Source organism: Ambystoma mexicanum, chromosome 2p (assembly GCF_040938575.1).
Source record: "Ambystoma mexicanum isolate Mex_15411 chromosome 2p, UKY_AmexF1_1, whole genome shotgun sequence".
Classification (NCBI taxonomy): Eukaryota; Metazoa; Chordata; class Amphibia; order Caudata; family Ambystomatidae; genus Ambystoma; species Ambystoma mexicanum.
The window spans coordinates 968115835-968128517 of NC_090923.1; the positions used below are offsets into that span (position 1 = coordinate 968115835).

At 48.0% G+C, this 12683-nt stretch overlaps 1 protein-coding gene across 2 annotated transcripts in view; it reads right to left on the reverse strand.

The window, feature by feature from the left end:
• TOP6BL (TOP6B like initiator of meiotic double strand breaks) overlaps window positions 1–12683 on the reverse strand; it is a 1011792-nt gene that overhangs the window by 399587 nt on the left and 599522 nt on the right. For both annotated transcript variants that reach the window (XM_069643061.1, XM_069643062.1), the window contains one exon: window positions 7477–7598. In XM_069643061.1, coding sequence (XP_069499162.1) covers window positions 7477–7598 — 122 coding nt within the window. The remainder of the gene's footprint in view (window positions 1–7476; window positions 7599–12683) is intronic.

Consider the following 12683-nt stretch of genomic DNA (forward strand, 5'->3'; position numbering starts at 1 on the left):
TCCGCCCGGGGGTCCCACGAGTTCCACCGGGCACGGTTCGTCGCTGGGCTGATGCTGGCTACGAGTTGTTGCAGGATGTGTTTCACCAAGGTATATTTGTTGAATGGCCCGATCTCCCACTGCCCTTGAGGAGTGACCAGAGTGTATGGCTCCAATATTCATCCCTCCGCAGGACCCTTAAGTGTAATTACCAAACGTTCCCCGCATTACCACCTGACGACCCTGCCATCGAGGAACTCACCTCCCCCCTGCCCACGAGGGGCAAGATTTCCAGGTTATACTCTATGTTGCAATCCAGATCTGTCCCAGACTTCGTTAAACTGAAGCGCGCGTTGGAGGTAGACCTTGGTGTTGAAATGTCGGATGAGCGCTGGGCACACCTATGCGAGCGCACGCATCGAGTGTCCTTCAACTCCCGGTTTAAACTTATTCAGTTCAAAGTATTACACAGGTTCCATTACACCCCGATCAGATTGCAGCGCATGTTCAGGGATCACCCTTCTAGCTGCCCTAGATGTGGTCAAAATGATGCCAACTACATTCACATGATTTGGTCATGCCCCCGCCTCTCACAGTTTTGGGAGGCAGTTTGCTCGACGGTGTCTGCTGTGCTCGACCACCCCATTGTTCCTTCCCCGGTGTTATGCCTCTTCCATGATCTCCCAGGCCTCTCCCGGAACTCCAAAAAACTAGCTAGCCTCTGCTTGCTTCTCGCGGTGCGATCCATCCTGCTCTGCTGGCTTCGCCCCTCACCTCCCACACACGCCCAATGGCTAAGGGCGGTCACGTGGGCCTCGGACTCCGAGGAAGCCTGGTCCCATATGCAACCCACCCACTCCAGGCCTAGGAACATCTGGCTCAGGTTCCGCTCTTACATGTCTGATCTCAACACGACAGCGGAGGCCTCTCCCCCACCTGCTCCCCCCCACCAGCTCGGGTCTTCACCCCTATCATAGATCTATGTTACCCTCCGCATGCTGTAAATGTGCCTATTGATTGGTTTGTTATGTGAAGCAACCTCTGCGCACACTCACTGTGTACATTGTGTTCATATTGTAACTGCCTGACGATGTTCGCCTGTGTTTTGCTGCCACGCTGAATAATAAAAAGAAGTTTAAAAAAAAAAAAGATATCTCAGAGCACATGGTAGGCAGTAGGGTAGAGGCAAGAGAAGGAGAGGAGGGTGAACTAACATCCTCCTCATCAGAACCCTCATATTCCTCCTCTGAGGAGTTTTGACAGCTGTCTGAGCCCTCATCATCCTCACTCCGAGCAATATTGTTAGAAGTGGCGACGGTGGAACACTGAAACCATTCATATGGGCCCATAACCTTTGTAATATTTCACGCTTACTTCCTTCACAATTGAGGCCCTGCTCTATACACATTGTGACCATATTTTCCATTGCAGCATAAGAGTAGTCCTCAGGCCTAAAGCAGGTCATTGTGGTGGTTCTTGTGTTAAATACAATAAGTACACTTTACCTTGGCTAAACCAAACCTACTGGATGGTTTCCTTTGGACACGAAGTATATCAATAATCAGTGTAATGCAATCCACCTTGATCTCAGCGCATGCCAACAGTGTTAGGACAGTTTTTCTGAAGTCCAGTTAAGGGCCTAGCAAAACCATTCTACTGAGGCAGTACAAGACTCCACTCTGAGTATAAGGCTGTGCCACCTGAGTTCGGGGTAGCGTAGACAGAGCAGCCAGGCTTATTTTAGGAGGGAGAGAGGGCAGTAGATATAGTACAAATTAAATTGTCATACAGATGATCCAAAGATACACTGAAACACTATGTACTGTATATTTATTTAAATACAGGTAGGCCCAGATACATCTAGGGGTTAAGTAAGTACTAACACAACATATGGAATCACAATATAACACACTATACTTGAAAGTACACAGACCCAAGTATAAACCTTATTTGGAACACCTAACAGTAGTTCTAGGGAAGTCAAAACGTTGTTATGCACATTTAGTATAGGTCAAGCCTATTCTTTGGGAGTAAACGACCAATGGTTACTTTTAGATTACTTTTGGTAATACAAGGACAGTAGGCCCTTCCAGTTGTACAGTGACTCTTGGAACAAATCACATAAACAGTCAACTGGACACTAAACTTTTGGTGAATAGTGAAAACCTATAACTACATTTGTCATAACACACAGTTATACCAGGTGAGTAAAACCTAAGGATGTAATATACAATTACAGATGCTTTGGAAATCAGGGAACCCCAGATTGAGGTAAGCAATAACTCTGGTAATTTATTTTGGATGGCACACAGCTAACACAAAGTAAGTAAAACCCACATACTTTAACTTCAAAGTTGAGGGGAAAGTACAACCCAATGTCACACTTTACTGAATAGTTATTCTAGGTAGGCAACAACCTAATGTAGACTTATTAAGGACAAGCTATCAGCAAGTCAGGGGAAGCAAGATCCAGTTGGGGGACACTCATACAGTTATCATAGCAGGCCTAACCTGGTGATACCAACAGTTGGAGGACACTCATGCAATTACCCTACAGGAATAATCTGGTGAAACCAACACATTACTTTTGTAAAGAGGCACAACCTAATCACAGGAGAGTAAAATACCTTCACATCTACTTTCTTTTAGACTGGTAAAACAGTGGCTAAGGAAGAAAAGATGTTAACCATACTTTTAGGAATAGTGCATCACACATTCAAGATCAGTAAGAACTTTTGTAACTGTCCACTCTGAGAATTACAGTTACCCACCAACTCTTTACAAGTAAGTAAAACACTTGATTTCTTTTCTAGGCAGAAGTCCCAATCCCTTCAAAGTCTTTCCCTTAGAGCAAGAGTGTTCTCAGTAGCAGAAGGGGGGTCACTAGGACTAGTGAGCAACTGGCAGTGTTAGAATAAGTTCTTTAGTAGCAAAAGTCAGAGTGTCCTTAGGAAAACTGGCAAACAAGTGAGTACTTTACTTCTAGGGTTAGAAGAGGGTCCAGGGGCTTCACAGAAGACTCCCTAGCAGGATTCTAGCAGTGGGACTGGGTGCACTGGATGAGGGACCTCCCAATCACAGAAAACACCCCAGGACTACACAGAAATCCCAACAGGCGTAAGGTAAGTATATACCCAAGCCAACACAGTACCTCAGCAATGAAGAAGAGATTGCAGTAGGAGAAATTCAGGGACTGCAGCCAAATACCCGGTCAGTGGATTCCTTGTCCCGGAGACTGAACACAAGACCTCAAAAGGGACTTTGCAGCAGGGATCGATGAAGAAGGCTCTAGGCAAGATTTATATCACGGCTGAATGTGGTTCTGCGGGTTTGGCGCCTTTTCAAGGAGCAAAGAAGAAGACAGAAAATCGCGGTTGAATTCTCGTCGTTTAAAAGATCTTGCACTCTTGTGAGGGGACTTTTTGGACTGGATTCGTGTCTCTGGAGATCCACCAGGATGCCCACGAAGTTTCAGCGAGATTCGGAATTCGGAAGACCGTGCACCGCACAGTGGCTGGAGGTCCCAGGGTATTGGGGTATTTCAAGAACGCAAGGTCACAGCAACCCGTGGGATGGCCCAAAATGAGGTCGTCTTGAGTCTAGTGTGTCTCACCAGGCTCTGGGTTCGGGTCGTCGTTTTCGGAGACCCCAGGTCGATCGGAAGGAAGGGCTGCAACAGGCTCTGGTTACACAGCAAGCTCTCCGGTCGCTGGAAATAATTTCCGCCGATTTTCCTTCGTCATCCTCTTCAGTTTTCTGTTCCAGTGGTCGACATGACTTCAGCTTCCAGGTTTCCAGTATTTATCAGGAACTGCAACACAACCTCTGCATTCTCTCCCCCCATTTTACAAGAAAGGGGCACTTGGCTGTCCAATCAGGACAGCCAATCCCCCACTGGGATTTGTCCCAGTTGAAGGAAGGCATAAGACAAAGGAGGGGGAAGTTTTGGACTCCTCCTCCACTTCCTGTGCTTGCACACTGACTGGAGCCTGGGTGGGGTGTCCAGGGGACTCCCGCCAAAGACAAAACTCAAACAAAGGGATTTCCTGCCCTGGATGTCAGGGGAAGGAACAAGAAACGACAAGAAACACTAAAATGTCAGAAAAAGAAGACAGGGGCCATTTTGGTAAAATGAGCACCCTTAGGTGCCTTTACTGCAGCTGTGATCACAGCCCGCGGTAAAGGTGCACCAAATTAGTAAAAGGTATCACTTCCACCAGCCATTACAGGTAAGGTTGTCACTGTAACAGAATTGTTACAGTTTTAATGTGAAAGGGGATACATTGCGTCTCCCCAGCACTCCACATAAGGTCGGGTGTGCTGGTTTCACAGAATAAAATATAAAAGGGATTCAAAGATCCTTTCTACCCTTGGGAACTGTAGTTCACTCAAGGTTAGCACAAGAAAGTTAAATGGGGAGCCCCTATGGTAACCCGGCAACAACAGGCACTTATTGCCAATAAGTTGTTAGACATGATAACTTTAAAAAGACACTATGGAGAGTCTTAAAAATGACACCCATAAAAAGAGTTAAAGATTAGGTGAGTGTGGAAAAAGGTTCCCACTCACTGAGGTATTAATGAAAAATATCCCACTAGAAAAGCAAAAAGTTCTGGAGTTGAACCAGGAAAGGAAGATTTACCAGATCTGTGGAAATCTTACCTAACAGTGGTTGAAGTGGCCAAATGTTTTTTTTTACTCCAACCCTCTGAAGCATCGGACAATATATCCCTCTGAAGTAGAATTTACGAATAATCAGCCGCCGTGAGCAACATGACACCAGCCAAAACCCCAGGCTCTTAAAGAAGTTTCACTGGATTCGGAAGGACTAAGAATTCAGCCACCCCTTGTGAGCATTTAGCAGATGATGGAATATTCTCTTCTGTATTATGCTAAGGACTCTTGTCAGGACCTGCATCATGAAATTAATGTGTCTTGATCTGCCCAGTGCAACCACGGCATGGACGTTGTAGCCTCACCAAGTGTGTCTGCAAGTGGTGAGGGCATCGGAGGTATTGGTGACGGGGGCACTGTGGCTAAGACAATCAGTTCTGGCAAGGGAGACAGTGTATAACAAAGATGAACTGGAGCCTCGAGAGGAAGCAGTTCCTTAGTTATGGGGGCCCTGTGCCGTAAAGTGATGCGCACACAACCAGCAAACCACAAATCCCACTTTAATCACAGACATAGATTGGGGAGGACAGGTGTGAGTCCCAGATAAGAAATTATTTAAAAAAAAAAAAAAAAGAAGAAGGGACACAAAGCCCGCTGGGGAGTGCACCGCATATGACTTGAAAATGAATCGGATAATAGTTAAGAGCATACATTGGCATGTGACTATCATAGTCAAAGAAAACCACTTACGGCATAGAAACAGGTAATAACAACAGTGCATGTAATTTACGCACTTTACTTCATTCCAAAATGGCCTCCAGTGCCTGATGACGTCATCAGGCAACGCATGCCAGCGCCATTTTGTAGCATTTAAAAAAAAGCAGGGCAAACGATGCCCTGCTGCCAGGATGTTTTCCAGAAAGAGATAAGACTTGGCTCCTATTCAGGGATAATTGAAGCTTTGGTCTTTGATCCACTAGAATATTGGGAACCCCATCTAAATTATTATAATATTTTCAATATCCAGATCCTGCATTGACTAGGACCTTGCCCATTCAACAACTGATATATACTAAGGTATGCAACTTTAAATTATTCTTTTTTTGCAACAACATGGTTATCATCCTTTGCAAACCTATTAGACATCATAACATTAGTGGTTACACTAATGTGTTTCAGAATGCTGAAAGTTAGCAGACTCGATACAAGATGACTTTTGGGCTTAACCCACAGGAAGAAAAAAAGAAGGCTGGTAACAATTGAAGGTAAATTATACCAAACATACTATGTCGATTAAGAACTGCGCACTATCTCTAAGAATCTAAGAAATCAAATACTCATTATACACATTTTATGTTTATGTTTTTGTTTATTTGTTCGAATAGTCGCTGAAGATGGTCATCATTGACTGAAATACATTGGACATGAACATTATTTGCCACAGGCCTACTTTCTGAACTCATTTGAGAATAAAAAACACTTATTGTGAAAAAACACATGGACCTTTAGAAAACTCTTTATTGACAAATATATCAGGACTATTAAAGCAACATACCAGAAATCAAGTGGATTCCCACACAGGTCCTTCCAGTTGTCTTGGATACCTCACCCAGATCAATATCCAGAAGGAGAAGTATGTACACTGTGAGGCAGACGAGAATGCTGTAACGGTAAGCAACTACGTGAATGCTGTCTCTGTCAGAGCATTCATCTTCTGGCCAGGCAAATGTTAAACCGAATTTGCTTTCGTCAGCATGACTACATTTGCATTTTTAAGTGCTGGAAAAGCTTCATGAATGCAACGTATGCAGCACATAATTGAAAATCGCATGAAGGTCCTTAAACAAAACATGTCTTTAAAAGCATGAGTCACCTACTTAGACAATATCATTTCCAGGAGCAGAACATTTAAGTACCGTTTCTGCATATGTGCATCCTGTTCGCATGTGTAGGAGGGCTGACCATAACCCCCACTCACACGAATGAAGTTAACCAATGCATATGCAAGTATCGGGCATGTGACCAACACTTATGCATGGATAGGTGAGCTGCAGGTCTTTTGCGCCCTCAGGCAATCAGAGGCCCCCACTGGAAATCATATGGCTTGCAAGCAGTGTGATGTGGCCGTAGAATGTGAGTGGCATTTTACCTTTTGCATTCTGAATACCATATGGTTTGTGATTTGACTCCCTGTCTCGGTCATACTCCACTGGACTCTGTTCCCAGTGGCCTATCTGTTCACCATGCAATTTTCTGGGCACTGCTGCTCCGTAATGATAGATGGAGCCTGGAGAAGTTGGGGTGAGACCCACCCCCTTTCGACAGACAGCATGTAGAAGTGTGTAGGGGTGCAGCACCCATGAAGAGTATAGATAGCTTCCAAGTTGGACAATCATCTCTGGTCAACTGGAACTGGTGCAGTTTTTATTCCATCAATAGTTCTCGGACAGTCCAAAAGGTTTGCAGCAACAGTCCAAAAGAAACCTGGGCAAAACCAGTTACAAACATTTTTAACAGCTCATCAAACTTTTAATAACAAGTTATCCAATCACCAAGACTATTGTTGAGAAATCAACGAAAAATAATATTTCTTCAAAAATGTATATTGAGACCTTCATCCTCACATGCCCTGAGGAGGAATCTGTGGTGATCTAAAATAACAGGAAAGGCACAAGTCCGCAAGTGATGGACTTCCCATTTTTCCATTTTTCTGCAGGCTTCAAAGGGAAATGTAGCAGTAACTTAGTGTAAAAATAAAATAATGATCATATCTTACATCTTCTGAGCAACCATTTGAAGCAAATTATAGCCACTTGTTGAAAAATAAAACTACAGCTTATTGAAAGTTTAACTTAAACTTGTAAAGTAAATTAATTCCTGTACCCTTTCTGCAGTGTTCCGTTTCTCCAAAGTCATTTTAAGCACAGACTGTATTGCCTCTGTCAAGATGGATTGGTTGCACTGAAAAATATGATCCGTGTGGCACACAATCATACGATGGGCGCCTAGGTAAAAGAGATTTGAAAAATGTATCAATTCACATGGCTCAAATAGGTTTATACATTCGAAAATTGATATTGCAAAGACCCCCATAGTGACAAAGGTTAACAGTTTCCTTGCTTACCTATAACTACAGGTCGATGGCTAACTACACCCTAAATCAGCTCTAGGGATTAATGTTATTTTAAAGGTGGGGTTCAAATATGAGCTACTGAAAAGCCTGAATCAGTCGTTAGCCATCAAACTGTACATTTAAGGCAAAGGTGTAGCAGTTGCACTTTCCTTTCGACCCGGTGCTGGCAACTAATGAAAGTGAGATTTTCTATCCAATAATTGCTTTAAATGTGGGCTGGTTGTTGGGCACTCTGATGAATATATGAAATAAATATATTAGTGCAGTGCTTCAAATGGCAAGTAGATATATTTCTAGTATTTCAAAAAGATATTTTAGAGGAATCTTTCAGGTCTTTCAGAACGACGCACTTCGTATCATAAAAGGTGTCTCCAAAAGGGAGCACATAATTTCGGTCAGGAGGGGGGGCGTGGCTTGGACGGCCATGTAGGAGGCGGGTGCGGTGACCAGCCGGTGCTAGAAAATTGCATACCAGTTTATGAATACTGTGGGGCCGCTCGCTGAAGATTTGGCGTGTGGGGAACGCCTGAAGCCTGAGTTCTCCCCACTCTGCTGCCGCGGGTCCCGGACCGGGGACACAGGCAAAATGGCGGGCCGAACAATGCAGATGGCAGGAGTCACGGGTGCGCCGCTGCAGTCACGTACTTAGGACTTGCAGGGCCCCCGCGACAAACTTTCTGCTTGTTGCCCGAAGGCAAACTGAGAAGTAGAGCGGGGACGCTGTGAGAGAGTGCGCCGGGGGCTGCGGGTATCCAGGGCAGGCTTGGACTCACGGGCCGCAAGCAGCCGCAAGCCTGTTGTGTGACCGACCCTCAGAGACTGGGCCCGTAGCGGAGCTACTCGTCTGCCGGCACTCAGGAAGATACATTGTAGCGGCACACGGGGGAAGGCCAATGTGATCCCCATTGGAAACAAAGTCGCCGCGGATCCAGCGAAGGGCGAACTTGCGGGAGCGGCTGTTGCTGCGGGCCCCCTGGCACTGTGCACTGGAGGGATGCGCAAGGAGGAAAATAAAATTTAAAAAAAAAAAAAAAACCCCCGTCGGAACTGTCGACGGACAGCGGTGGATCCTCCATGTGCCCTGCAGGCTCGTGAACCGGACAGGCTGGTAGGAGGGCACTGGTGTGCGCCGAGGGGGTGTGCTGGGCCCCCCCCCTTGAAGACACTGGGGACAGTGGCCGGGCCCAAAATAGACACAGCGCACCGGATAAGGGTGCACTGATTTACTGGCGCTGTGCCCTCACATTGGAACATCGGCACGGGCTTCCTGAATGAGCTGAGTTGGACCATCGCAAGCTCCTTGCTGCCAACTGAGGTCCCCTGATTGGCACTCACGGGGGCCACCCGAAACACGGGAGTGGGAGCCCCATAGTTGAGATCACCCCACATGACGGAAGCCTTTGTGATTGGAAAGAGGAGGCACCAAGGGACTGGGGAGCGCTGCTCATAAATCATATACGGCAGAGCCCGTTAAAATAACGCAGGGGGTGCGCGAGTACGTGGGAGGACACAGCCCACTCGGAGCGTGTGCTGCGGACGAGAACAAGTTTGGACGGCAGTGAATGGTCTGCGACTACGGGCACAGTGATGTGAGAGGAAGCACGACAGGAACAAATTCAACTGACGCGGCAGGATGTCCTCTAAAATGGCGAGACCCCGGATCAAGCAGCCCACGATGGAGGCCTACGCCAAGTTGCCCCCGGGCGCGGAGGGGGGTAAAAACAAAGAGACCCCTGCGACGGCGGCAGACCCACCGGGCACCATCCGAGAGGTGCTGGCAGCAATTGCTGACTTGAAGGAGGCCTGGGAAACGAAGCTGAGCCTAGCCATGAAAGAGTTGCAGGAGGGTCTAGACCTCAAGATTGGAGCGGTCCAGGAAGAGATGAACCTGCTAAGACAGGATGTGCGAACGATCGCAGAGCGCACTGGGGCACTGGAAAAAGAGTTGGCCCCGAACACGGAGGCGTGCGCTGCACATGCTAAGGAGCTTCATGCCCTCGTGCAGCGAGTAGGTAACCTGGAAGACAGAGCAGAGCAAGCAGAGGGGCGCGCCAGACGCAATAACATTCGCATAGTGGGTGTACCGGAAGGGGCGGAAGGATCGAACCCCACAGAATACGTCGAAACCATGCTTTTGCAGGAGATCACAGGCGGGGAGTTGACTCAAGGGTTTGCGGTTGAAAGGGCGCATAGGGCCTTGACCAGAAGACTGGCCCCAGGAGCTCCCCCACGGCCGCTGATCGCAAAGATCTTGAATTATCGTGACCGCGAGAAGATCCTGGAATTTTTCCAGAAAGGCAGAACGATAGAAAGGGGGTTAGCAAAAATAACGGCATACCCGGACTATACGCTTCTTGTGCAGCGCAGTCGAATGAACTTCGGATCGGTGAAAAGGAGGCTCAGAGAAGCAGGCCATCGCTACATGTTGCTCTATCCTGCCAGGCTAAAGGTGTTCTACATGAACCCCTTTTCTTTGAGACGCCGACTTAAGCGATGGAATGGCTGGATATACAGGGTCGACCTCAGGAATCGGATGCCCAGACGGGAGCGGCTGGAGATAAGTAGCACGCCGTAAGGGCACCCGAGGGCCATAGTCATGACATTGGGACTGGAATATAGAATGGTATTGTGCTTGTGGGAAGGAAGTTATGGTATCTGCCGGCGGGCTCACGTTGGACGCACCTCTCCTAAAATAGATGACTGGGAGCTCCTGGGAAGCGCCCTCTGAACCCTATAGTAGTATACTTAGTTAGGTCACCATTAGATTGGTGACGCCCTGCGGGGTCCTTGTCCTCAGATACGAGGCAGGTCCAGACGTGGGTAGGCCTGAGATCCAGGGATGGAGCTGGGCAATTGTTGGGGGTTGGTAGGGAGGGGAGTGGGAGGGCGTTGTGTGCTGTGGTGTAGAATTGGGGGATGGGGAAGGGGGGTTTTGTTTGTAAATAGTAGGGTGAGAGCCAGAAAACTAGCTAGCAATGGGAGCAATAGAAGAAGGGTTAAGATGGGGATAGTCAGAATAGATGGCGTCGGGTAACCTCAAAGTTGTGACCTGGAATGTACGGGGCCTCAACAGCTACCTGAAACGGAATAAAGTGATGCTATACTTAAAGAGGATGCGCATGGACATAGCCCTGTTGCAGGAGACCCACCTTTCTAAGGAGAAGCTGGAGGTGGTTAGGAGGAAATGGAAGGGCACCGTTGTTGGTGCAGCAAACTCGGCGTATGCTAGAGGGGTCATCACCTGTGTGGCGCCGCATGTGCCGTTCCGGGTGCTCGGCTCTACAGTAGACCCGGAGGGTAGGATGGTGGTGGTGACGGGCCTCCTGGAAAGCAGGGAAGTGCACATCATAAATTTGTACGCCCCCAATAACGATACAGCGGCCTATTTTAGGACCCTTTACAGTAAACTTGGGCCCCTGGCAGGGGGTATGGTGGTGTGGGGGGGAGACTTTAATTGTACCCTGAATCCCAGGATGGATAGGTCAATAGACAGAGCAGGAAAAAGGGCGCCGGCGGCCAAAGAGCTGGGAACACTACTGAAAGACCTAGGCCTAGAGGACGCATGGAGGAGGTTGCACCCCGTGGACAGGGAATATTCACACTACGCAGCGCCGCGTGATCTGTACACTAGGCTAGATTATATATTTGTAACGGCTGAGATAGTGGGAGACATAGTGGGAGCAGAGTATAAAGCCCGAGTATTATCTGACCACTCGTCCCTGGTGGTGGAGTGGAGACACCGGCCCCCAAGACCACGGATCCCAACATGGAGGCTCAGGACCGAGGCGCTGCAGGACGATGGGTTCCGGGAGGGTCTGCGGGATGCCATTGAAGAATACTTTGATATAAACATGGGAAACGTACGTTCCGTGGGCACTCTGTGGGAAGCATTCAAAGTGGTGGTGCGTGGTGCAGCCATCGCCAAGGCCAAAGGGCTCCAAGGGGGTATAGAAAGGGAACTCGAAGAAGAGGAAAAGGAGCTGGAGGATCTCACGCGTTCTGAAAACACTGCCCATGACAACATAACCAAGATAAGAGAGCTACAGGTGTCCTGCAGCGCACTCTGGGATAGACTATGCAGACTCAATTACAGGAAATATACGGAGAGGATACATGCAGGGGGTGACAAGCCTGGCAGATTGCTGGCCTGGCTGTATAAGAGTGAGACTCCCCGCTCGGTGATCAGTGAGGTTAGGGATGAGGGAGGTTGCATTTGCAACACCCACGATGGGGTAAACAATGCGTTCCTTAAGTTTTATAGACACTTGTATGAGGACACAGGGGAGGATATGAGTCAGGACATACTGGAAACATTGAAGGACATAGAGTTGCCCACCCTGGACGACCTAGAACGCGCAGAGTTAGACGCACCTGTCACCTCGGATGAGCTGGAGGTAGTGATTCAGAATCTGCCCACATGAAAGGCACCTGGTTCAGATGGGTTGCCTGGTGAGTTTTACAAAACATTTAAGCAGGAGCTGCTCCAGCCACTGCTTGCCATGTTCAACGAAGCCTATGAGCAGGGGGAACTCCCATTGTCCCTCCGCGAGGTCGTGATTATCCCACTCTTGAAACCAGGCAAGCCAGCCGGGGAATGCGGGTCTTACAGACCGTTGTCCTTGCTCAACCAGGACAGCAAAATACTTACTGCAGTGCTGGCTAATAGGCTGAAGAAGGTGATTGGGAAGCTGATACACCCAGATCGGACGGGATATGTTCCAGGCAGGAACATCACCGATAACCTTAGGAGGCTACACCATATCATTGACCAAACCGAGGAGGATACTGGAGAGCTGGCCATAGAGTCATTAGACGTGGTCAAAGCCTTTGATTCGGTGAGATGGCCCTGGTTGAAGGTGGTCCTGAGAGGATATGGAATGGGACCTGGATATCTCAGGTGGGTCCAGTTGCTCTACAGCGCCCCGATGGCGAGAGTTAAAACGGGGTCCACAGTCTC